This window comes from Talpa occidentalis, unplaced genomic scaffold, assembly GCF_014898055.3.
Source record: "Talpa occidentalis isolate TD23 unplaced genomic scaffold, MPIMG_talOcc4v2.1 talOcc4.9, whole genome shotgun sequence".
NCBI classification, from domain to species: domain Eukaryota; kingdom Metazoa; phylum Chordata; class Mammalia; order Eulipotyphla; family Talpidae; genus Talpa; species Talpa occidentalis.
In genome coordinates, this window is record NW_023605305.1 from 31,845,549 (window position 1) to 31,872,434 (window position 26,886).

General features: G+C 40.1%; 1 protein-coding gene and 1 long non-coding RNA gene across 2 annotated transcripts; both read left to right on the forward strand.

Moving 5' to 3' along the window:
• Positions 1–758: 758 nt before the first annotated feature.
• On the forward strand, positions 759–6,761 carry CDKN2C (cyclin dependent kinase inhibitor 2C). Its single transcript, XM_037500184.2, has 3 exons — positions 759–1,990; positions 2,454–2,593; positions 6,002–6,761. Exons 2-3 carry the CDS (start codon positions 2,465–2,467, stop codon positions 6,377–6,379), a joined length of 507 nt encoding a protein of 168 aa, XP_037356081.1. The 5' UTR covers positions 759–1,990; positions 2,454–2,464; the 3' UTR covers positions 6,380–6,761.
• Positions 6,762–9,829: 3,068 nt separating this feature from the next.
• LOC119235906 (uncharacterized) lies at positions 9,830–15,781 on the forward strand. Its single transcript, XR_005122941.2, has 3 exons — positions 9,830–10,065; positions 14,637–14,707; positions 15,555–15,781. It is a non-coding gene; the product is annotated as an uncharacterized LOC119235906 (long non-coding RNA).
• The last annotated feature ends 11,105 nt before the right edge of the window (positions 15,782–26,886 follow it).

A 26,886-nucleotide genomic window follows, 5' to 3' on the forward strand; every position in this document is an offset into this window, starting at 1 on the left:
TCCCTTTCACCCAAAGAAATGGAGTATTTCACACTTTCGAGTCCCTGGAATAGTAAGGCTTCAGGGTTGATTATGATTTCTTACCTACACCACGTCTTAAGTTGTCCTTTAAAATCTCTCTGCAAAGACCAGCTTTTTCTGAACCCTGCTGCCGTCAGCTCCGCTCTCACCCTCCACCCCCTGACCACCACTGCCCACCGCAGCCCTCAGCGTTCATCTGGCAGGTGCGAGGCAGAGGCCCGGAGCTGAGCGAAGGAGGCCGAGTTTCCACTGCGCGCGCCCCAGAAGAGGCGGCAACCCTAGGCCTGGCGGCCCGACCTTGGAGAGCCTGGCGGGGGAGCGCAGAGGCGGCCGGCCTGCCCCGCCAGCACCGGGGAAAAACTCGCTTCGCGCCAGTTCTCATGCGCTTTCCAGCAACCAGCGCCGCGGAGTCTTGGAGGCCCTGCGGCTCTCTGCATCCTTTTTAATTAACCGGCCTCTCTGCTCCCCGCGCTCGCCCCCGCCGGGTTTCACATTGCACACTCCATCCCGCCCGCCAGCCGGAGGAGGCCAAGCCGGGCTCCGCCGCGCTCCGCGCGGCTCCAGCTGGGGCCTGGCAGCGGGGCCGGTGGGTGGACGCCGGGGAGAGCGACCCGGGGAAGGAGGCGGGGAGCCCGCAGGCGGGAGGAAAGGGCGCGGAGCCGGGGGGCGGGGCGCGCGGGGCGGCGAGCCCCAGCGCCGCCAGGGCGGAGGGCGGGGCGTGGGCGGCGCCCGGCCTTCCCGCTCCCGCGGAGCGGCAACTCGGCCGAGCCTCCTTAAAACTCTGCCGTTAAAATGGGGGCGGGTTTTTCAACTCAAAAAGCGCTCAATTTTTTTCTTTTCAAAAAAAGCTGATGAGGTCGGAAAAAAGGGAGAAGGAACCGGCACCGTCTTTGCAGCGGCAACAGAAGCAGCAATTGTTCGGGCGAGACAAGAAGCCAGAGAGGGAGGGAAGGAAAAGAGCAGAAAGAGGGCACGACGCGCAAGTGTCTGCAGGGGTGCAGGGCGCCTGCACCGGCGATTTGAGGGGACCGGCTACAAAAGAGACTGTCACTGGGAGCGCTGCGCTGGGGAGGAGGCAGCGCTGCCCGGCTCGGCCCCCGGGCTCTGCAGGCTGGCGGCCGCTGCCCGGTAGGCGGCACAGTCTGGGGGCACAGGCCGGGGGACCTGGAGAGGTTGGCAGAGGAGTGGCACCGGGCGCCCCGCTGCGGGGCTCTCGCCGAGAGGAAGGCGGGACCGGCTGCGCCCTGGGATTGTAGCGACTCCCCGAACTCGGAGCTTGGCCTGCGCATCCCCGGATCCCCCAGATCGCCGGAGAGCCCCCCAGAAAACCGGGCACAGAAGGCAAAGACGGCGACTGCACTTCGATGAGCGCCTGCAGCAGGAAGCCGGGGCTGGCTCGGTCCTAGGCGGGAAGCTACCGGGGCTGCCCCGTGCAGCGCGATGCTGCGGCCAGCTGCCCCTGCAGCCCCGGCCCCCTAGGCGCTTCCCGCGGCGGTGCCCCCTTCCGCAGGCTGCAGGGAGCCCCGGGACCCGGTGGGGCCGGCATGACCGGCTTGCCGAGGGCCCGCCGAGCGCCCGGCCGTCTTCGGAGCCGCGAGCGGAGCCCGGCTCCCACGGCCTCTGAGGCTCGGCGGGGCTGCGGCCGGCGGGCGGGCGGGCTCCGGCGCCTTCCCGCGCGGCGTTAGCCCGCGGCTGGGCCGGGACGCTGCAGAAGGCTCCTCCCGGGAAGCCGAGGCCACTGGGGCGTCGTGAAGACCGGCAACTTGAGGGCCACGGAACTGCTCCTCCGGTTTGCCCTCGGCGAGCTTTCACTCCCCGGAGCAAGTCAGCATCCAGCCTTCCCGGCGCTCTCCCCGGGGCCGAGGACCCAGGACTACCCCTTCGGCGAGACGGATGGAGACCGAGCCCCTCCGAGGACCTGCCCCTGCAGTTTTGGCTCTCGCGGCTCAAGTCACCACCGAGAACAAGGGTGGGTTAACGCCTTTTCTTCTACCCCCACCCCCCCTCCATGTCTTTTCTCTTGCGGTGTTTTCTGCGCTGATGTAGTCCCTTAAGGCTCTGCACACACTCCTGGCAGATCTGAAGTGTAGGGACGTGTCCACTCTGCCTATATTTTAAGTCCAGAGTCATTTGCCAGGAATATATGCGTGTTTCTGGGTCACTCTGTTAATCACTAGAAATCTTCATAGGGGTTAAGCTAAAAAGCGAGGAGTGGAGCCCCTCTCCAATGGCTCGGTTTTGCTGAATAATCACGTGTGAACCGAGGGGCGGGCTTTTGGCAGGCAGATCTTACTAGTATTTACTACCAAGCTCTACTCCAGATTAACCATCCCAGTTCTTCTGTCACTCTCCGATGCCATCATGCAGCCCGGTTAGGAGGAAAGGAAAGGGGAAAAAGAAAAACAACTAATTCATCTTTTCCCGATCGTCAGGACCCTAAAGAATGGCCGAGCCTTGGGGGAACGAGTTGGCGTCCGCAGCTGCCAGGGGGGACCTAGAGCAACTCACTAGTTTGTTGCAAAATAATGTAAACGTCAATGCACAAAATGGATTTGGAAGGACTGCGCTGCAGGTTGGTATCCAGAGAGGTGGGGAAAACAGGTCAACAATGTTGCCTACGTGACCTAGATTTCTAGAATAACAGCTTTTAAGCTTTCAGGGGGACAAAATTTCACTGTCTTTAAACATAGTTGGTTGCCATATTTTATATCTTTAAGTGGATCCAACTCCCCAAAATGACGTACTTTGAGCGAACTCGTCAAATCCAATAACATCCTCGATATCAAGTGAGTTCCAGGTTTGGTCTTAATTTTTGGAATGTTTTTGTGACGGTGGGGGCTTTAAAGTAGCCATAGCAGCGCCGAGTTTTGTTTTGTTTTGTATTTTGTAGACAGCTCTGTAAACACATTATTATGGTTATTATTTGAAGTAAATCCACTACTATTAGTGGTTTCCGTACTTTGCTCCAATAATTGACTTTAACGTTAATTTTCTGGACTGCTGGTGAGGGTGTTTTTCCTTCAAATGCTTCAAGTTTTGACAAACGACCTTCCCTCGTTTGGAATGGGTGGCCTGGGCACGGGGACAGGATGTACATTTCATAGTTAATGTAATACCATCCACCCATTCAGGACTGAGGAGGAATAAAAAGTTGAATTTTCTAATCAGAGCTCAGCTCCTAGTGTTTTTGTCTCTGCGGTCATGCCGTGGTATGTTCTAATTTTCAGTAATTAGATTTACAAGCAACAAATGAAACATAACCAGCTGCCAAGTATTCTACCTGACAATGTTTTTCCTCCTCTAAATGTTATCATGTAACGTAGCTGAAATACTTAGAAACAGAAAAATGGCAAAATAGTCTCAAATGGTTGCCTTATTCGAGTTCTGGTGATATTCTTAGGAGCTATTCTTATTTGGAAGTGCAATACTGGAAGTTGTTTCAGAAAATCCATTAGGGAGTGGGGTTTTAGTGTGCTTTGTTTTGTTACGAGAATTCGAAAATTAAGTGACAGAATACTACTAACAGAAGATGTCCATAAAGTCTGTACATTTTAAATCAGAATACACTGGCCTTGCAAAAATTTCAGAATTAAGGAAGCTTATACATAGATACTAAATTAGTTATCTTATTATTTCAGGTAGGTTAAGTGGGGAAGTTTTTTTATTCTTTTTTCCACCTAGTAGTTTTTAACAGGTTTGGTAATGATAACAATGCCACAAATTTAATATATTGAAAAGTTTCCTGTTGAAAATTCAAAAGATTATATAAATCTCACAAAGAATGGACTGCTTAACCCATGTTCAGCATAAGATTTTACAGGACTTTTGACGAACAGGAAGACTGGGAGATTAATACTGGAAAATTTCTTTTGACATTTTTAATACAACTCTGCAATCTTGTTTATATTAAACATACTTATCAAGATACTAACACCCACTTATTGTGGCTTAGTCCTAGTACATATAATGAAACATACACAAACAGGAGTCTCAAGACTTATTTTCAGTATGTGTACTACTGACTCTGAAGTTTGTCACAACTCAAGAACTTTCTTTCAGAACAGTTTCCTATTATTACTGTTATTTTCTGTGAAAGATGACAAAATTTCTTCTGCAATTATATTTAACTCAGTTGCAAAAAACTTTCCCCACTTTTCTTGGGTACGCTTTTTAATCAGAATAATACCAAAGGCCTCAATCGTACATTTGCTTTACAAGGCTCCAAGGTGACTGACTCTTATTTTTCCCATTCTAGGTCCTTAAATGTGATTAAATCTTTGCAGGCAGTTGGGGCAAAAATTAGATTGTGTTAATTTGTTATAATCAAAAAGTATGTTCCGTTTAAGTTCTTGAAAAATAATCTATGTTATCATTTTTATCACTAGCCTAAAGGAAGAACTAAAAGTCAGCAGGGTTTTATCAACAGGGAGGCTTAGTATCTCGTTCATCTATATAGTTTGCATTTACAAAATATTTACTGTAAGTATATTTTACTACGTTTCTTAGTGATTTTTTAAAAACAAACATTTGAAAGAAATGGATAAACATTGTGTATATTTTCCAATGGTTTATCACTTAGTTTCACAAACATTTGAGTGTCTAGTGTGTAATCTATTTATTATAAATTTAGATTATTCTGAATATGCCTAAATAGAAATGAAACCAGTTAAAATGCTGAAATTTTCTGACATGTTTGTAAGACTGTAATTTTCATAACTAAATGATATGTATTTCATAATTTCATGCTGTTCTACAAAATATTTTGTAATTATGAGACCCTAATGGAGACTTACTGGAGTGTAATATATTCAGATAACAGTGGATGAGTCTTTGCCATGTGAATTATTTGTACGTTGATAGTGAATTTTAATATCACATTCTGGCTTTTAAAATTTTGGCAATTTACAATTAGCTATTCCTAAATGCCTGATAGTAACTGCAAAAGGAAATAAAATGAGATCATCAATTGATTATTAAATGGGCTCAAAACACAAGTCAATGCTGTCTATGTTCCAAAATACCATTAAGTATCTTATTTTCTCTTCTTTTGCTCACTTGAAAATCAGAAAGCTAGCTAGAACTTTAAGAATAATATAATGGAATGACTGCTTCATTCTTTACAAGAATAACTGCTGTACAGTCATTCCTATTTCATACACAGCATACTGTAAACTTGGTTTCAGATAAGTCAATATTATCAGCAAAGTAGAACACTGTTGCTTATTTAACACCTTAATAGTCAGTAACATTTTAAAATTTCAAGTGAAGGAGTCTAAACACTGAATACACCAAGTAGCGAATATGAAATAACTTACAAAGAAAAAAATTAACAAAACACTTAGCTATTTGGAGCTATATATCTACTTGGAGAACTTGTGAAAATTAATAGTTTAAGGAAATATTAGGTCTGGGTTTTCTGTAGATCTTTTTATAGAGGTGATGGAGTCTGATGTGTGGGACACTTCTTGGAGGATTTAAAGAAACTCATCCTCCTATTTCTTTTCAGTATCTCTTTAGAAAATAAATATTACCCACATCTGATTTTCCAGAATTAATACCCCAGGCACATTTTATGAGCATGAACAAGCAAACAGAGAAAGACTTGTTTAAAATCTCAAATTCCATTTCTTTTATTTTAATATTTTCATGAAATTACACAACTTTTCATTGGAGACAGAGAACTGAATTGTCAGTGAATGTAATCCAGGTTGAACTAGTTCTAGTTTATTGATCAGTTTATCCTACTTTTTGGTTCAATTTAAGATATTCCATCGTAGAAGCTCAATTTTTAGGTTTCTTCTACTTTCGCCCACTGGTACTTTCTTTCCTAAAACTGATCCGGTCAAACCCAACCATGTGGATCCTTCTCCAACACCCCTTCACAAAAACAAAAGTTACATAAATTGGGGAGGTGGATATTTTAAACTATTTTTGGAGAAGGCGCACTTGAAGGAGTCTACCATTTTCTCCTCTTTTCTAGGTTATGAAACTTGGAAATCCCGAAATCGCCAGGAAACTACTACTGAGCGGTGCTAATCCCGATTTGAAAGACCGAACTGGTTTTGCTGTCATTCATGATGCAGCCAGAGCAGGTTTCCTGGACACTTTACAGACTTTGCTGGAGTTTCGAGCTGATGTTAACATCGAAGATAATGAAGGAAATCTGCCCTTGCATTTGGCTGCCAAAGAAGGCCACGTTCCCGTGGTTGAGTTCCTTGTGAAGCACACGGCTAGCAAAGTGGGGCATCGGAACCATATGGGGGATACTGCCTGTGACTTGGCCAGGCTCTACCGGAGGAACGAGGTCGTTAGTTTGATGGAGGGAAACCAGGCAGAGGGAGCTACGAATCTGCAGTGAATGTGGGGAGGGCTCTCCCACACTGCCTTCTATTTTGTCAGTAATTGGTTACCTGTCCTATTTTTAAGATCATTTGTTAAAATTCAGTTTTGTCATATTTTAAGCATCTAGTTAAATCTTCTGAAACTGCTAAGTGGAAATCTTAACTACAGGTTTATGACTATATTTAAGCCACATCCTTTTCACCTGCAAAATTCTGAGTTCTAACATGTAATTGCAAATAGTTTTTGACTTTCTTCTGAATATTTTATCTTTCCTTGTTTTTTTTTCCCTTACTTTTGCCAGACTTTGCCAGTCTCAATACCAACTTGGAGACTTTGTTTTTGAAATGGTTTGTCCTGATGCTTCTTTTGCCTAATTAAAACACTTTTTAAAAACAGGACAATGTTTTTCTGTGATCTGCATGCCTCTATAACCCCCCATACAACTTGCCACCTGCTAGGGAAAACCATACTAAAAGTTAATGTTTCAAGCCTTGACATTAGCAAAATAGACCAACGGCAACAGTAGATATATTCAATTGACGGTTCTTATTCTTTTCTTCTCATGTCTCTCCATAGAGATTTTATTTGGTGACTAGTTTTTATGCTTTTAAAAAGAATAACAGTTTTTGAAGAGCAAACCTGAAATGAGTTCAGTAAATTTATCCTAATGTTTAATCTTCCCATTTTCTCAAAGTTGAATAGCTGAAAGGCAGATTTCAGAAAGTAAAGCTCTGAAAACATCTATTTTGCCCTAAATCCACTTTTAAAGAAAATTCCACCTTAAAAGTGCTTCCCCATCAGTTGATTTGGGAAAAAACCCTCAAAATGAAACATTTGGCTCTATATCTCAAAATTTCTCAAGAGCATAATACTTTTTCTCCCTGAATACCAGAAATGTAAAATTACAGAATCCTAAGTATTAAAATATAATGCAAATACCATTTTAGGGGATTAAAAACTTAGCAAGAAAAAAATACAAATTACATATAAGGGTCATAACTAATTTATAAAGACCAGAGCATAATAAATACAGAAGCTTTTATAAAAAATAGGTCACTCTTCATCTAGTTCTTGATTCCCACAAAAAATTTTTTAGTAAAGGCATATAAAATATTTTAAAGAATATGTTTAGCTAAAATTTAAAAAATTGAATGAAATAAAAATACCAAATTGCCTAGAGATTTTTTCCACCATCCACTTGCCCTGTCATTTTAGAGATTTTCACCAAAGAATTTCAAAGCAGTTACTAGTTACAGATTTATAAATACTTTATTCATCATTTCCCACAGGAACAAAAATATTTTAGGTGAAAGTTCCCTCCTCTGCTTCACAAACTCCCTGCATTCACTCCAAAAAGAACAAAATACTTAAAGGTTTTACTGAAGGCATTGTTCTGGTGCCTGCCCTAACAAAGATTGAAATGATTGCAGGTAAGTGGTTTTCAGTAATTCATTTTCTGTGATAGCATAAAATAATATAGGAGAAAATATTTAGTACTATTCATTGGACACTAAAGTTCACCTTCCTTAAGTCAAATGCAACAAGACTTCAATGTCTGCCACCTCTAACTACAAGTTACTGAATAAATATAATTTTGACAGCAACACGGAATTAATTTAGAACACTTTATAGAAGAAGAAAGTGGAAGTTGAGATGGTTTTGAAGGGAAAAGTGTTGTATTTTGGATTTAAAAACTAGAATCCATATCCAAACTACATTGCTTAAATAAGCTAAATATTTTCTAAACACAAGACTATTAATGAAAAATAAAAACAACCCTCTTACAAGTAGGCAAATGTAAAGATGGCCGGTTCTGAATTTCAAGTAGAGATAATGAATCTTTCAATATCCACCAACTAAGCATTAAAATTGCTCTTCAGAGATTTCAAGTATAAAGGCATAGGACGTTTATAAAGCTAAAGTAAAGGGAAATACTTCTGCAGTTGCTTTGTTCTCAAATGGTCGAGCACAGTAAGAGAAGGAACTCCATCTCCTTCGGACTAAAATTTGCTAGGTATTTAAACATCTCTGGCTCTTAGCAGGAAATAGCTTTGCTAATCTAAGTATTTTAGAAATGAGTTATGTGGTCCCCTCTAGGAAATATGAAAAACCATTATTCAACCTCTCAAAAACCTCGACAATATTCAGTGAGATGCTTGACTATGAGGAAATGTATAGGATGGAAGAAACGGTGCTGCCGAGTTTAATGGGGTCTAATTTGCAGCGAGCTGAGGTGGGTAAGGAACAAAACTTATTCAGAAGAAGAGTGGCGTTGCAGCTGCTAATTAATAGAATGATCAGAACCCCAGGGGGTGAGGCTATAAAAAGGATGGAGGATACTAAACAGAGATGCTCTGGAAAATTCGGCTCTTAACAGAGTCGGCATCCACTTCGGGGAGCTCCAAAGTTCAGGATTTACGCAGCAAACTGATCCAGACTTACACCTGGAAAGGGGGGAAGTATTAACAGGACCCCAGTCCACGTTCTGGTCCCGAATCACTAAGCAAGCTGCATTTTACACGTCAGTAGTGAATCAATAGTTTTCTGATAAACATCACGCATCTCGCACCGGTGTGAGGTGTTCCTACACACGCACCCACCCCACGCTGGTGACTAATAAATAGGTCAAGAATTCTGTCCCGGGAAAGCAAATCGCTTGGTAACATTATAAATTTCCCTTCTCTTGCTGATCGAATGAACGTTGTGGAATCCGTGACCCGGGACTGGTTTCGAAATCTCAGTTCCCAAAAAGGTGCTGTCGGCTTTTGCCGGGGATGGAAGCTGCAGTCCAGAAGCGCTGGGTGATCAGGGCTGGAGCGAAATAGGGTCGTGCGCGCAGCCTTCCCGACTGCCCTCCGCGACCTTCATCAAAAGGTTACGGGGGGGAAAGTCCCTGCCGTGGACTCTTGAGACTGTTTTGATTTTACACAGCAGGTTCAAAAACACAGGTCTGCCCAGGGACCTAGTGAGAGTCAGGAGACAACCTCGCCGTCAGAGACCCAGGGTGAAGCTCTGCCCCGCAGCCAGCCCCAGCCCTCTATGGAGGGATGGCGAAGACATCTTTTCTGTCCCTTCTGCAGACTCCAATTGCAGCTCCCCGCTCCCCAGTGAGGAAGCCGAAGCCCGGAGCTCCCTCAGGGCGCGCAGAAAAGCCCGGGGTGGGGGTGGGGGAGTTTCAAAACCGTTAGCTCGCGTTTTTTTTTTTTTTTTCCCTTTTCCCTCCCTCGCTAAGGTTTCTTTTCTTTTCTCTTCCTGTCCAAATATTTCAAATTTCCGCGCCTTAAATAACAGTCTCCTTTTATTTAGTTACTTTCTTCTGCAGGTTTGGCCGCCCGCTTGTCTCTGCCCCCCAGCGGGCCCAGGGCGCCTCGGTGCAGCCTGCAGCCCCTGCGCGCTGCCCCCGGCCCAGCGGGCGCGGCCCCGAGCGCACGGCACCCCCAGCCCCCCCGCCAGCCACGACCTCGCCTGACCCTGCTCTCCCCGCACCTAGAGCCAACTAAGGCCGCCCCCCGCCAGGATGCCTGTCTGCCTCCCAACGCGACTTCCCTGCCCGACTTTGGAAGCTATTCTGCTTTGGGGTTTGGATCCCGGTCGCCCCGGAGCGGCGGAAAGGCCGCGGCGATAAGAACGCAGCGGAGGAGGCCAGTGGCCGCAGCCTGCCCCAGCCCCCACCCCGCGGGTAACCTTGGAGGCGCCCGAAGAGTGAGTGTGTGCGCTGCTGCCCCAGCCGGCCGAGGCGAGCCCGAGCGCCGAGCAGCGGGCGGGAGGCGGGCGCTGGGGGCGGAGAAGGGGGAGCCGGCCCTGGCGTCCCCCCGGCCGCCGCCGCGCCCTGGGAGCTGCGGGCAGCCCGGGCAGCCGGGGTGCCCGGCCCTGGCCCAGACGCAGCGGTCCCCGAGGAGGCAGAGGCCATCCTACTGGATGGTTCCTTTGACTGGTGCCTAAAGACCGGGGCCCCAGGGCGACGTGGGAGTTGGGGTGCGCGGGCGGGTGAGTGCCTAGCTCTCGGCAAAGGTGAGCTGGCGGCGGGGCGCGCGCGGCGGCTGGAGCAACTCCATGCCCAGTTGCCTGTGCCAGCGCTCCCTCCTCCACCCCCGTGACAGCTGAGGACAGCCGGGCTCCGAGCCTCGCGTCCAACTGTGAGGAGGCAAAGGCTGCTCAGGCTTCTCAGCCTCTTTAGACTATTCGGGAAGTCGCGCTGTGGTGTTACTTCCCGATGCACCCCTCCTGCCACCTCCTCCCCCCGAAGCTTTGCTAGGCGTCCGGGATTGAAAATGCACGTTCACTCGGAAAGACCCTCAGGGTGAAAAATCGAGAACTTCAGGCCTTTGGGAACTCTGGGTGCAGCTGGGCTTGGAGAACACCTAGAAGGGTCTTTCTGTTTTTGTCAACCCCGAATAGATCTGAAAATAGAGTGTGGATCTTCAGCGATGTCTCAGAATAATAAAGACTCCCCAGATCTGGATACTGGATAAGGTTCCAGTAAAATATTTTGCCATCTGCTGTGGTACATGGAAAGGGCTTCAGGTGTTAGGATGTGGGTTTGGAATTTTCTGTGCTGTCTGTAATCCTCAAAGGCGTTAAATAACAGAATGGTAACACAGCAGGCAAGCGAGCAAAGGTTATCCTTGCCACTACAGCACCTGCAAAAGCATAAGTGGAACTCACATATTTTGCTTGCTCAGTTCTAAAATGGCTTCTGAACCTTCCAGAGGTACCAGCACATACAAGGAGGGGAATGGGGGATGGGAGGAGAGTTTTAAAAACTACACAGATATTAATTCACCTTGCCTCTCTTTTTCCCAGCCCCAATCCTTATTGGTCAAAGAAGAATTTTAGTGTAGGCCTATTCAATAATTCTATACACAGCCTTTTTCTCTTCCCTCATACCAAAAACAAAACAACAGCCCAGTCTGCCAAAAACATCAGTTCTTGGGGGTGGGGGGCTAAAAAAAAATCAACTGATCCTTATCCAACTACCAGACATTACTTACATTTATATGTAAGAAATCCTACATATAAATGCGATAAAATGTTATGAAAGAAAAAATGAGTTACAAGAACCAGAAACGCAGTTGGTGTAAATAAAGTGATATTAATGATCTTTTAACATTAAAATAATTGGCCAATTTCTATAATTGATAGGTGAAAGCTTACAAATTTCCATTGAAATTTTTGGAGGCAATAACTTCTGTTCTTTATATTTCATCAGTAGTTACCTGAAAAAAACTTAATACTTTTATCTGGACCATATAAAACGGTATCATGCTAATTTTATTTTACTTATATGCCTTAGTTTTTCAGATTAATTATATGAATTGTGAAAATTAACACATAAAGCAAAACTGCAGCATCCTTTAATATTAAATTTTCAATTTATAACCAAATTATCACAATCATAATATAATACAGTCCACTCTGCTGTTTCTAAGTGTGCAGTTTGCATAAGTTGCTGGTAAAAAAGCTTGCCTGCAGTTTAAAACTCATGCCTTGGAAACATGATTTCCTAAATTAAAAAAAAAAGACCAACTCACTGCTCTTTACAAGTAGTTCATAATTTGGCTATTGTGGTTACAATTATAACAATATCGCCTTCCCTTACATTTTGGAACTATTGTAAAAGCTATTTGGGCCCATATGGTTATTATTCCATAGTTTTCTCCACCAGATATTTTTTACTAACAAGTGATGCAGCAGCATTTTGATACCCATTTTGCTAATTTGAGTACTTCAGACCAAACTTATATAGGCCATTAAAATAAAAGCACATACATATCTTCTCCCCTTAAAGTTTGGAACAGATATGAATGAACATTAACTTGTGAAAAGGCCTAGAATTATTAATTTGCAAATTAGTAATGATAGTGTGATAATGATCCAAGATTAAATATTTTGAAATTTGTGTATTAAAAGAACATGTTCATATATAAGAAGAAGAAATGGAATAAAATTATTAAATTTAACAGCATTTGATGATGGTTAATAGTCCATATTTCCATCTCAATTTTCAAATAAGCAATAATGGGTTATGGTATGACTTTTAACTGTGAAAGATAATATTAGTAATATAATCATAGATAAAATATAATGATCATCACAAATAATTGATCATCCCAGAGATATCTTCAATGTTAAGTAAAATATAATTAAAGCACAGGAGTTTTTTAAAAAATACTTCACTATCCTATCACCTATATTTTTGACTATTCCCCATCATTTTTAATAAATTTTTATATATCTTTGCCTTCGTATTTTAGGTGATGAACAAAATTAACATGTAGAAAGAATTTTTCAGTCTCCTTTACTCCTGCTTCCTCAGCCATCTATTTCTCTATTCACAAATATTGCTTAAACTTTAAATACCATATTCGTGGTGCTAAAAAGTTATGATTCCCATTAATTTAAATTTATCATAAGCCTATTAATGAAAAAGAATTCAATTTGTATTTTATTTAAAATAGTTAAGTAAAAAAGTGTGGACATTAGGCCGTAGCAAGTGTGTATTTATATTCTGAGAGTAAATTTATTAGAATCTTAAAACATATCTAATATTTTGACATATGCTAAGATTTTCAGCATTGAATCATGCTCTTGAACATCTTAAATTTAATTTTGGTCTTTGGAAAATAATTTAATATGTTTTAATTAGTCATCCTGCAATGAAAATAATTTTTTAACTAATAAAAAGTTAAAATGTTAACACTTACAGAAATAAGAGAGGACTATATATCAAATCCCTAAGTGTTTTTTTAGATAAATTATTCCTACTGGTATTTTATATATTTTTAATTATAGTGATTATTATTTTATAGTAAAATTTTGCAATTAACACAAAGAACAAGGTTTTCTGTGTTTATCTATAAGCATATAGTTGGCATTTTGCAGGTAATCAATATAGTACTTTTTGGTCCTGTCATTTGAGTATACTTAATATATATGTGTATATATTTACATATATGTTATTAAAGTTCAGTGCTTCATATTACTATTTTTAATATGTTAGATTACAATGTGCTATGAAATTTAAGCAGATTTTTTTATCAATATATGTGAAATCATTTTCATGAATGATCCAGAGAAAGTAATAAATTAAAATTTAGAAATGAAAATATTGCAGCAGGTCCAAATTCTACCTAGATCATTGTTTCAAAGTTTTATCATGAAGTAAGCATATATGAAAGCCTTTTAACCTCCAAACTTAACATAATAAAATTTGAAATATTAGAATTGTGATGATGACAAAAAAAAAGAATAGATATTTAAAATGTTTTAGTAAGCATGTGTGTAGGTTAATTTAAAATGAATTACATGATGAGCAATTTATTAAGAATCCAAAAACAAGGACAAAACAAGAACAGTAAAAGGTATTTGCCAAGAATTTATAAGCAGAGCAAATAAGATCTCCCTCCCCAATTGTTTTCATTACATTGCCATGGGAAAAATAAACAAATTATTTTTTTGGGTATGGATAGTTTTATGGATTCCAGCAAAGTACTCTAACATTTCACTTTAAAACACTCATCTAGAAAATAATGCTTACTATTTGTGGTCATATTTTAAAATTACACATATTTTTTATTTAAATACAACAGACACATGTTCTCTCCAAAAATAGCAAGTTCACCAAGTTCATTCTCCAAAGGTGATTGGATATAGTTGGACTTCTGGATTAAACTGAGGGCCTGTTTAATGGGAAGGCAGAGTAGGGCCACTGGGGAGAGGGCACTGCCCTGAGTGCTAATTTGCTTCAGTGTAGTAAAAATGGCTCTAAGCTAGTATAACTTATTCACAGCTTTATAAAATATACCAAGTGCCCATTGGAAAAGCGAGTCATTTTTTACAAAGACAAATAAAAGAAGGGAAATATGTTATTTTACATTCGGAGGGACATCACAGATGTCTTAGGGGAAAAAAAATCAATGCTATAATATAAAAAAACTGTACATAATGAAATAAACTGAAGTTAAATTATTGCTTTCAAATTCTTTTTTAAAAGGCTAGTGTTTTAAATATTAAAAATGCACTTTTTCAAACATGTGATTATTATTGACCAAATACAACACACACTAATACACACTACTAATTAGTGTTCTAACTTTTAAAAATTTCCACACCGAAAAAAAAAATACTTCAAAGAACCTTCTAGTTTATCATGTCCCACTGAGAGATCATGTACCAGACTCTAAGATCAGTGGATAAAATTTGTGGTCTACCAACATAAAATATTTCTAAAGATCACTATTTTCTAAGGAAAATTTTCTGTCTCAAATTACCAGGATGAAGATCTGGGAGTTTTTAGCAGCACTTTTTGTCTTCTATGAACAAATATAATTTATTTAGGATCAAGGTAAGATTAATTTAACATTTCTAAAGTAAAGCGATACTTTATATCATTGTTTTGAGTTACAGAATTTAAACACCATTAAGAGGTTTCTCTTTATTCAACAGCTGAACATGCTGAGGAGAATCAGACCAAAATATAAAATTCAAGTTACAGAACAACAGAGATATTAGTCAACCAACAAAAAATTTGTTTAATTTTTAAACTTTTATTAATTTGGGAAAAGGAGTAGTAAGAAAAATATTTAAATTCCTTTCTGTTAAATTAAAAAATGACTGCTTTCTTATCTAATATTGTGGGAAATAAAACCTAAATATTTAGTCAAGGAATATGAACATCCTAAAAAACAGGTGGGTCTCTGTTTAGGAAGTGTGATAACAATTGATCTGAAAAGATTCTCTGCAGATATTTTAATGTGGTTATGAATATGTTAGCATATAATTGTTTAATAAAATCTTGCTGAATTATATTGACTTTTATCATCATGTAGTAGGCCATTAAATCACATGGCCTATGTGAAGGTAGGAAGATACTTTAATAAATAGAAGATACTTTAATAAATGTTTTTCTTTTTGGCACTTCTTAATTTATACACATATTAATTCAGCTTATATTGCTGTAAAAGGAGAGATAAAAGAAACACAAAATCAAACAAGTTTATAAATCAGTATTTATTTTCTGTCGGTATTACCTAATTTAATATTCATAATCCCCTCATAAACTGGGCTTTATTTTTCCATTTTACAAATCAGGAAACTCAAGTATAATGAAGGTAAGCAGCTTGCCCATGATTGAAGCCTGGTCATTGACAGCATAAAAATACAAACTCATGTCTTTTCTTATTTCATTATAGCCAGATGGAAAGGTCTTTCAGAAAAATTACACAAATCAATCAACAATCACCTATGGAGGACCCATCATCAAAATTGCTTCATAGCTTCACAACATTGGTACTAATTATATCTCAGGCTTTCCACATCTATAAAATGGGGGTAATAATACCTAACTTGCCATGTTATTATTACTAATAAATGGAGTGTGTATAAAATTCTTGGTACTCAGTAGTGTTTAATAAATGGCAACTATTATTTTTTTAAGATTTATTAATTTATGTGTACAAGAACTGGGGTATAGGCCAGAGGTGCAGGAGTTGAGAGGATTCACCAGAGACAGAGTGGGGAACAGAACAGGCAGAGTGACCGAAAAACACTGCTAGAGGGGAACAGGAGAGGTCTGCTGTGCCATGTGGGTAGCTCCCTGGCGAGCTGGGGATTGAACTCAGTGCTGCAGAGGCTGCGGATAGTTTCACAGTGCTGTGCTTAACCCCTTGCGCCAACAGGAAGGCCCATGGCAACTATTATTATGAGGAATGCAAACTAACAGAAAATCCATTTTTGATCTCAAGGAACTTAAACATATCTGATTAAATAAAATATATTATTTACAGAGTTGTGACAATTACAACTAATACATGTTTTTTAAATTTTATTTATTTTTGTGTAGAAGAACTGGGTGTAGGCCAGAGGACCGGGTATGTGTGTGTGTGTGAGAGGATTCACCAGAGACAGAGTGGAGAGCAGAACAGGCAGATTTACTGAAATACACTGGTAAGGGGAGCAGTGGGCAAGACAGGAGAGGTCTGCTGCGCCGTATGTGAATTAGCTTCCTGGCCTGGGATCGAACTCAGGTGGTGGCAATGATAGTGCTGAGACTTAACACATAGGCCACCAGAGAGCCCAGGAATAATATCTATTAGTATATCATTTCATATTTGAATATAACAAACTTGGAAGGCCAAAACCTAACAGATTTCTCAAGACGTAGATTTAGTTATATTAATCAGAAAGAAATGAAAATCCCTATTAGGTGACAACAACCTTGAGCAACATAGATACATGTGGATTAAAAATAAAAACTTTGAATTAAGATTTAAAGTCAGGGCCTCCCCGGTGGCGCAGCAGTTGAGCGCTGGGTTGCGAAGCTGCCCGCGGCCTCTGCAGCACCGGTTCGATCCACAGCTGCTCCCCGGCCACCGGAGGAGGGTCCCACATGGCACGCAGACCTCTCCTGCCGCCCGCTGCTCCCCTCAGCAGTGTGCTTTGGTCCTTCTGCCTGCTCTGCTCCTCGCTCTGGCTCTGGTGAATTCTCTCACCCTCCCGCACTTCTGACTGTACCCAGTGCATGTATAAACAAACAAACAAACAAACAAATAAATAAAACATGCCTCTATTAAAAAAAAAAAAAGATTCAAAGTCATCAGTCCAAACATATGAGTAATATACAAATACATTCATTTTAATCACTTTACTTGTTATCTATTATATGTCAGGTATTTTTTATATGCTGAATATATAAAGGAGAGTAAGATACCATCTCAACTCTCAAGGAAGTAGCAATTTAGTTAGAGCAGTAAAAATACCATTGTAGGGTCAGGAATGACACACAGTGCAGGTTTTCTGATCCAGCAAACCGAGTAAAGGAGGAGTCAGAGTCCTCAGTGGCTTTTGCAGGTCTTTTATTGGGATTTACCCGGTACACAGCAGGCAAGGATGCTGGGGGAGCCGGGAGGCTGGCAGGTCTCCCACCCCCCAGCAAGTCTTCACTTTATCTGGGCCCTCTGTCCTTCTCTGCTTCTTTCTCGGCTTCTGCTACTTCTTTCTGGGCTTCTCTTTCGGCTTCTGCTGGCGTCCCCATTACGCCACCCTTAAAAGCCCAGTTGAATCCCATCTACCTATGCCCACACCCTACTCCAGGTGCCACCATCAGGCATGCATTCAGGACCGAGGGTTCCGTCATCTATCCTAATAGCGGGAAGGCAGAAAAGCCTGATATCTTTTACCTTACCCTACAACCATATATACAGCATGTATAATAGGAGACTAGGTATAATGAAGGCACAAAAGAAGTACTAAAGTAGATTTCAAAAGTATTAATTACCTAAGAGAAACCAAATTCCATTTTCAGATTTACTCCAGAGCAGTCATACAGACTTTTATTTCCATCAAAATGAAAACTAGATTTCTTTAAAAAATTTCCCATAGCCAAATGCAAATCAAAACCACAATGAGATCTCATCACATTGAGAGGTGAGAATGGCCATATAAAAAAACATGAAACTTGGGGCCTCCCCAGTGGCACAGCGGTTGAGTGCTGGGTTGCGGAGCTGCCCGCAGCCTTTGCTGGTTCGATCCCCAGCTGTTCCCCAGCCATTGGAGGAGGAGGGTCCCACATGGCACTCAGACCTCTCCTGCGGCCCCCTGCTCCCCTCAGCAGTGTACTTCGGTCCTTCTGCCTGCTCTGTTCCCTGCTCTGGCTCTGGTGAATTCTCTCACCCTCCCGCGCTTCTGACTGTACCCAGTGCTTGTATAAATAAAAATAAATAATAAATCTTTAAAAAAAAAAAACATGAAACAACAAATGTTGGCGAGGATATGGAGAAAAGCAAACCCTCTTATACTGCTGGTGGGAATGCAAACTAGTCCAGCCACCAGGAAACGCTGGGTGGTGGACCCTTAAAACATGAAAAATGGATCTATCTTATGATCCAGCAATTTCACTACTAGGAATCTACTCAAAGGACACAAAAACACTAATTTGAAAGGAAACCTACACTCCTATGTTTATTGAAGTACTATTTATAATAGCTAAGATATGGAAATAACCTAAATGACCCAAAATAAGATGAATGGATCAAGATGTGGTATATATACACAATGGATCAAACAGATAAATTCATGCCATTTGTGGCAACATGGATGGAGCTAGAAGGGGTTATGCTAAGTGAAATAAGTCAGAAGGAAAAAGAAAAATACCAAATGGTTCCACTTACTGGTGGAACATAAGAAAACTGAACAAAAGGTCAGGAAAGAGACAAAACTTAAAGGTAACCATAGATTTGAAGCAAACAACAAGGGAGGGGAAGAGAGAGGGGTCAAAAGCAGGGAGGGAAGAACACAAGTGACTAATGTGATGGTTCACAGGTGTTGTGCTGGCAGGAGAACTACAGGGACTCCCTTGAAAGGAGAACAATGATATAAAAAAATAAAATAAAAAATTAGTAGCCCTAAATTAAAAAAAATCCCAAATCAAAATAAATAAATTACTGAATAAAACTTTTTTAAATTTTGCAATATAGATTTGCACTGGTAAGAAAATATGGGAAACCTATCAATATCAAAAATGAGGGAGAGAGAGCTTCTCTGAGGGGGAATACAGGAGAGGATATGTGTGTACATTGATCCCGAGTATGTTAGTTTCATGGGACTACCATAGCAAAGTTCCAATAAACTAGGTGGATTAAACAATATAAATTTATTGTCTCACATTTTCAGAGGCTAGAAGTCTGAAATTAAGTTGGTTTCTTCTGGGGACTGTCAGAGAGAATCCTGTGTTCCAAAACTTTCTCTTAGCTTCTGGTGGCCTCAGGCATTTTTTTTTTTGGCTTGTAGCTGGTGGTCTTGCTGAGACTCTATCTTCTCTCCATGTGTGTATGCCTCTGTGTTCAAATATCCCTTTCTACAAGAGCATCAGTCATATAGAATGAGGACCCAACCTAATAACCTCATTTTAACTTGATCATCTGCTAACTTTCCAAGTAAAATCATATTTGTAGGTATTGGGGATTAGGACTTCAATATTCTTTGGTGAGGAAGGAACACAATCTTTCTACCTATTTAGAATTAAAATTTTCTATCATTAAAATTTTTCACTTTTAGTATATACAGTTTTGCATGAATTTTATTAGACCTTTTCTTAAGTACTTCATATTTTTATGCTGTTTTCAACTGTTCATGTTAGCATTTAGAAATGCGGTGACTTTCATATACTTAATTCACTAACTATTCTAGTTTCTTTATCTTTTTTTGGTAGGCTCTGATTTTCAACATGATGTTATCTATAAGTAGAAATATATTTGCTTTTCCCATTCCAATCTGCATGCCTTTTATTTTTGTTTTGTTTTGCTTTCTTTTCTCTTTTGCCTTACTGCACTGGCTGTGATAATCAATACGAGGTTGAATAGGAGTGATAAGAGTGGACAACCTTGCCCTATTCATGGTCTTAGGGGAAAGCAATCAGTCTTTCACTAGTTCTAGATTTTGATGATGCTAGCTCTAGATTTTTCAGGTTAAAGAAGTTTCCCTCTATTTCAAATTTGCTTAAAGTGTTTTTAAAAAAACAACCATAAACTAATGTGGAATTTGTCAAATGCTTTTATGCTTATATTGAGGTTATTGTTTGCCTTTTTTTTTTTTTAGCCTGTTAAGATGGTGAATTATATAGAGTTTCAAATGTTGAATCAACCTTGCATTCCTAGGAGAAACCCCAGTTGGTTATGATGATTCATATTATGTGTTGGTGGATTTGTTGCACTGAATTTTGTATCTTCATGAGGTATTGGTCTATAGTGTTGTTTCCTCTTTTAATATCTTGACATAGATGAAATATTTTTAACTCCCTAGAATTCATTATGTTAAAATCTAATGCTCAGTGTGATTCTATTAGGAGATGGGGGTCTTCGGGAGGTGCTCTTAAAAATGAGATCCCACAGAGCCCCCAAATCCCTTCCACTTTGGACTAGAAAACTGGCCTTTGCCAGACACTGAATCTGCTAGAGACTTGACCTTAGATTTCCCAGCCTCTGCAACTATAAGAAATAAATTATACTGTTTATATGTCACACACACTATGCTATTTTGTTATAACAGCCCAAATGGATTAAGACACATCTTTTTCTATTTTTTTTTCTTTCTTGTTTTACTTTTTAAAAGGACAGGCTTACTAGGATAAGGAGAAAAAGAGAGGCACCTGCATAGTCACAGGTGGGCAGTTACCCCTTTTTTAGTACTAAAGTAATGTTGACCTCATCAAATGAGTTGGAAAACACTTTCTTTTCTATTTTCAGAAAGAGTTTAATAGGATTGGTATTATAATTTCCTTAAATGTTTGATAGCATTCACTTGTAGAAGCTCTCTGGTCCTGGAGTCTTCTTCATGGCAAAGTTTTTATCTACAATTTCAAAATTTAAAATAGACACAGGATGTTCTGGTAAATTGGTTCTTAATTAGTAAACTTTGGCATTTTGTATCTTTCAAGGAATTTTTACTTTTATTTTGTGGTTAAATTTGCTTAAAATAAATTAGTTATAATTTATTTTAAATTAGTTATAATTTATTTTAATGTCTGTAGTATATGTTATTATAGCCCCTCTTATGTTCCTAATATTAAAATATCTCCATTTCATTTATTAATTTTGATTAATCAAATATATCAATGTTATTGAACTTTTCAGAAAACAAGGTTTTCATTCAGTGATTTTCTCTATTATTTTTCTGTTTTCCTTTTTACTGAAGGGTATGTTATACCCTTCTTTCTGCTTGATTTGGGTTTAATTTTATTCTTATTTTCTTAAAGTGGCAACTTAGATTATTGATTTGAGATATTCTTGTTTTCTAAAAGAAATATTTTCTCAAATTTCTTTCCCTACAGCCCACAAATTTGTATATGTTGTATTTTTTTTTTTAGTCATTAAAAATATTTCTAATTTTCTTTGTGACCTCCTTTTTGATACATGGCTATTTCCACTGTGGTGAGATAATATAATTTTTGTATTACTTCAGTTGACATCAAGTATGTAAGCTATATCAAAAAATGGGCCTGGGCCTCCCCGGTGGCACAGTGGTTGAACGCTGGGTTGCGAAGCTGCCTGCAGCCTCTGCAGCGCAGGTTCGATCCCTGGCCACCGGGTGAGGGTTCCACATGGCGCTCAGACCTCTCCTGTTGCCCGCTGCTGCACTCAGCAGTGTACTTCGTCAGTCTGCCTGCTCTGTTCTCTGCTCTGACTCTGGTGAATTCTCTCACCCTCCCGTGCTTCTGACTGTACCCAGTGCTTGTATAAATAAATAAATAAATCTTAAAAAAAGGGGGGGGCCTGATTCATCCATTAAAAGTATTTTTAAGGTCTCCCCAGTGGCACAGCAGGTTGAGCACGGTGCTGTGAAGCTGTCTGCAGCCTCTGCAGTGCCGGTTCAAACCCTGCCGGCTGGCGAGAATCCCACGTGGTGCAGCAGACCTCTCCTGTGGTGCCAGCTGCTCCCCTCAGCAGTGTATTTCAGTCAGTCTGCCTGTTCTGTTTCCCACTCTGTCTCTGGTGAATCCTCTCAAACCCCCTCCCCTCCCACATCTCTGGCCTGTACCCCAGCTCTTGTATGCATGAATAAATTTTTAAAAAAATAATTAAAACAGTATGGTACTGGAACAAAAACAGACACACAGACCAATGAAATTGAATAGAAAACCCAGAAATTAAGCCACACATTAATAATTAAGTCACACACAACTAATCTTTGACAAAGAAGCAAAGAATATGTAATGGAAAAGGACAGTTTGTTCAATAAATGGTGCTGGGAAAACTGGATCACCACAAGCAAAAAAAATGAAAACAGACTACTGCCTCACACCATGCACAAAAACCAACTCAAAATGGATAAAAGAATTGCACATAAGGCCTGAAACCATAAAATATATAGAAGAAAATATAGGCAAAACACTACATGACATACATCTCTGTAATATCTTTAAAGACTCATCCCCCAAAGCAAAGACTTTGAAGAAAAAGATAAACAACTGGGATTCTATCAAACTAAAAAGCATCTGTACAGCAAAAGAGACATTAATCAAAACAAAGAGATTCCCTACTGATTGGGAGAAAATTTTTGCACTCCATAAAACTGAGAAGGGACTGATCACAAAGATCTACAAAGAGCTCACATGACTCAACAAAAACAAAGTAATCAATCCAGTCAAAAAATGGGCAGAAGAGCTACACAGACACTTCTCCAAAGAGGAAATGCAAATGGCCAACAGGTATATGAAAAAATGTTCAACATCACTTATAATCAGGGAACTGCAAATCAAAACCACAATGAGATACCACCTATATCAGTGAGAATGGCAAATATTAAAAAAACTAGCAACAACAAATGTTGGCGAGGATGTGCTGAAAAAGGAACTCTCCTGCACTGCAGATGGGCGTGCAAACTGGTCCAATCACTATGGAAAGCTGTGTGGAGGTTTCTCAAACTACTAAAAATGGAGCTTCTATATGACCCAGCAACTCCACTCCTAAGGATCTACCCAAAAGGACACAAAAACACTAATTCAAAAGGTTACCTGCAACATTATTTACAATATGTAAGATATGGAAACAATCAAATGCCCAAAAATAGATGACTGGATCAAGAAGATTGGTATATAGACCCAATGGAATACTATTCAGCAGTCAAAAAGATAAACTCATGTCATTAGTAGCAACTTGGATGGAGCTGGAAGTCATTATGCTCAGTGAAATGTCAGAAGGAAAAAGAAAAATATCAGATGGTTTCACTTATAGGAGGAATATAGGGGGATCAAATAAGGGATCAAGGAAAAGAAAAATACTAGCAGAGATGGTAGTGGCCATGAGAAGTTGAGGGGTCCGTGCCCTGCGTGAGATCTGCATTCACATGTGTCAGTGCTCGCCCAGCAATCAAGGCTTCAGGGACTTCATGGAGAAACGCCATGTGGCGCTGAAGAAGGCAAACCCCACCCTGCCTATTCTAATCCGCGAGTGCTCAGATGTGCCGCCCAAACTCTATGCCCGCTACGTATTTGGCCAAGAGAATCATGTCTTTTTGAACAACTTCAATGCTGATCAGGTAAAGAGAGCCCTGGAGAACGCGATTAGTGGCAAAGCCGGAAGCTTCCACTGAGCAACGGCCCCACAGCCTGGGCTCTGCTGGACTGAATACAGTGTGGACAAATGTGTTCTCCTGTTCTTTATAAAGCTTGTGTGTCAGAAAGAAAAAGAAATAATAAATAAATAAACAAAATTAACAGGCAATTATAAATCAGACATTCTGCAGAAGGCGAGGGGGGGTGAGGGAGAGGAGACAAAACAACAGGGAGGGAAGAGCACAAGGGACTATGGTGAGGGTGCACCGGTGCTGGGAAATTTACAGGGAGTACACCTGAGAGGAGAAAGCAAATAGTGTAAAAAATGAACAATAATGTAAAATATATATATAAATAAATTTAAAATATATTTTCAGTATTTACACAATATGTAACTGATAGTGGATTAATATACAAGATATATAAAAAACTCATACAATGGCAGCAGCAAACCCTAATTTATTAAAATTCAGCAAATGGACTATCCTCACCAATCGAAAGGCACAGAGTGACTAATTGGATAAGAAAATAAAACCCAACTGTCATGTCTCCAGGAGACCCATATTTGTATCAGATAAAATACACTTCTAGCTAAAAGAGGTAACAAGACAGAGATAAACATATAATGATTGAGGGATCAGTATATCAGTACGACATAACACTCATCAATATATATGCACTAGACAAAGGAGCATCAACTATATAAGACAACTCTTCACAAATCCAAAACCAGACATTGGTAGCAACACAACTGTAGTGGGGGATTTCAACACCTCATTCTTATCAGTGGACAGATCAACCAGACAGAAAGTCAACAAGGAAACAATAACCTTAAAAGAGGAATTAGACCAGATGGACTTAGTAAACATTTACAGGGCACTGAACTCCCTCAAAGGTGAGTACACATTCATCTCAAATGTTGAGAACTATTCTTGAGAATAAACCACATATTGGATCATAAAACAATTGTCAACAAATTCATGAAGCTTGAAATAATATCAAGTATCTTCTTTGATCTCAATTTATCAAACTGGAAATCAACCACAAAAAGCAGGAAAACCTCTAATATGCAGGACCTGAATATCATACCACAGAATGACTGGAGGGATGTATAAGAAACAAGGAAGACTTCAATAAATAATATAATACACCTTAAAGAAATAGAAAAGAAGATCAAAAACCAGTAGAAGGAAGAAAATAACACAAATTAGAGTAAAAATAAATCAATATTATTTAACCTTAAAAAAGAAATTCTGTGGCCCTCCCTGGTGGTACAAGGGGTTAAGCACCGCACTATGAAGCAATCCACAGCCTCTGCAGCACAAGTTTGGTCCCTGGCCAGGGCGCAACCCACATGGCGCAGCAGATCTCTCCTGACTCACCCGCTGCTCCCCTCAGCAGTGTATTTCCATCAATCTGCCTGTTCTGTTCCTCATTCTGTCTCTGGTGAATCCTCTCACTCCCCACCTCCCCACTACATCTCTGGCCTGCACCCAAACTCTTGTATTTATAAATGAATAAATCTTAAAAAAAAAAAACAAAGAAATTCTGCACTTGCTACAACATGAGTGAATATCAAAAGTAGTATACTAAATGAAGTAGGCCAGACATAAAAGGGTAGCTATAGTGAGGTTACACTTATACAGGATCTTAGCACAGGAATGGCTGGAGGGAGGGAGAATGCAGAATGATTGCCTAATGGTTACAGAGTTTCTGTTTTAGATGATGTAAAAGTTCTGGAAATGGATAGTGGTGATAGTTATACAATTTTGTGAATGTATTAAATAGTACTTATAAGTATGGCTTAAATGGTGAATATTGTTATATATATATTTCATAATAATAAGAGAAAAAATTTTATTTTATTTTTTTTTATAAAGGCATGTTTTATTTATTTGTTTGTTTGTTTGTTTTGTTTATACATGCACTGGGTACAGTCAGAAGCGCGGGAGGGTGAGAGAATTCACCAGAGCCAGAGCGGGGAGCAGAACAGGCAGAAGGACCGAAGTACACTGCTGAGGGGAGCAGCGGGTGGCAGGAGAGGTCTGCGCGCCATGTGGGACCCTCCTCCGGTGGCCGGGGAGCAGACAGGGATCGAACCGGTGCCGCAGAGGCTGCGGGCAACTTCGCAACCCAGCGCTCAACCGCTGCGCCACTGGGGAGGCCCGAGAAAAAATTTTAAATTCACTAATCAAAGAAGTGTAATCTTGATGTAAAGGCAGATACATGAATCAGTAAAACAGGATAGGATTTCTAGATATACTCCAATACAATTATGGCCAGTTGGTTTTTAACAAAAACAAGATAATTCAAGGAATGTAATATTAAAAAGACAAATGACCCAATTTTTAAATGGGTCTAAGTGTTGGCAAGGTTTTGGGGAAGTTGAAATTTTCATTCACTTTTAGTAAGAAAATAGGTCCACATTAGAAAAAAAATTGGCAGTTTCTCTATTTCTCTATTTGTAAAATATAGAACTCCATATCGTTCATAAATTTATACCATCTAAAACAGAAACTCAGGGCCAACAGGCATATGAAAAAATGTTCAACATCACTTGTAATCAGGGAAATGCAAATCAAAACTACCATGAGATACCATCTTACACCAGTGAGAATGGCACATATTAAAAAAACTAGCAACAACAAATGTTGGCGAGGATGTGGAGAAAAAGGAACTCTCCTGCACTGTTGGTGGGAGTGCAAACTGGTCCAACCACTATGGAGAGCTGTGTGGAGATTTCTGAACCTACTAAACATAGAGCTTCCATATGATCCAACAATTCCACTCCTAGGTATTTACCCAAAGGACACAGAAACATCAATTCCAAAGAGCACCTGCACCCCTATGTTTATAGCAGCACAATTTACAATAGATAAGCTATGGAAACAACCCAAATGCCCAAAAATAGATGACTGGATCAAGAAGATGTGGTACATATACACCATGGAATATTACTCAGCATTCAAAAAAGATAAACACATGCAATTTGCAGCAACATGGATGGCGCTGGAAGGGATCATGCTCAGAGAAATAAACCAGAAAGAAAAAGAAAAATACCGGATGGTCTCACTCATAGCAGGAATCTAGAAAACTTAAATAAGGGACCAGGAAAATGAATAACTATAAGAAAGTGAAAATCAAAATCAATGAAAAACTATGAACCAGAGACACTCTATGGGGGTGGGGGGCGGGGAGGGGAGGGATTGGGGTCAAAATAAGGGGGTTGCAATTGTATGGGGAATATAAAAATAAAATTTATTTAAAAAAATAAAATAAAACATAAACTCTATAACCAGGAAATCTATCAAAGAAAAACGAAAATGTCCACAAAAACTTTTACATAAATTTTCATAGTAGCATTATTCATAATGGTCAGCCATTCCTGTGCTAAGTATCCTGTATAAGTGTAACCTCACTATAGCTACCCTTTTATGTCTGGCCTACTTCATTTAGTATACTACTTTTGATATTCA

Excerpts from the sequence above, each read along its gene's own strand:
- CDKN2C (XM_037500184.2), top strand. The coding sequence starts at position 2,465 with ATGGCCGAGCCTTGGGGGAACGAGTTGGCGTCCGCAGCTGCCAGGGGG. Across the intron at positions 2,594-6,001 it reads TTGGAAGGACTGCGCTGCAG|GTTATGAAACTTGGAAATCC; the intron begins GTTGGTATCCAG and ends CCTCTTTTCTAG.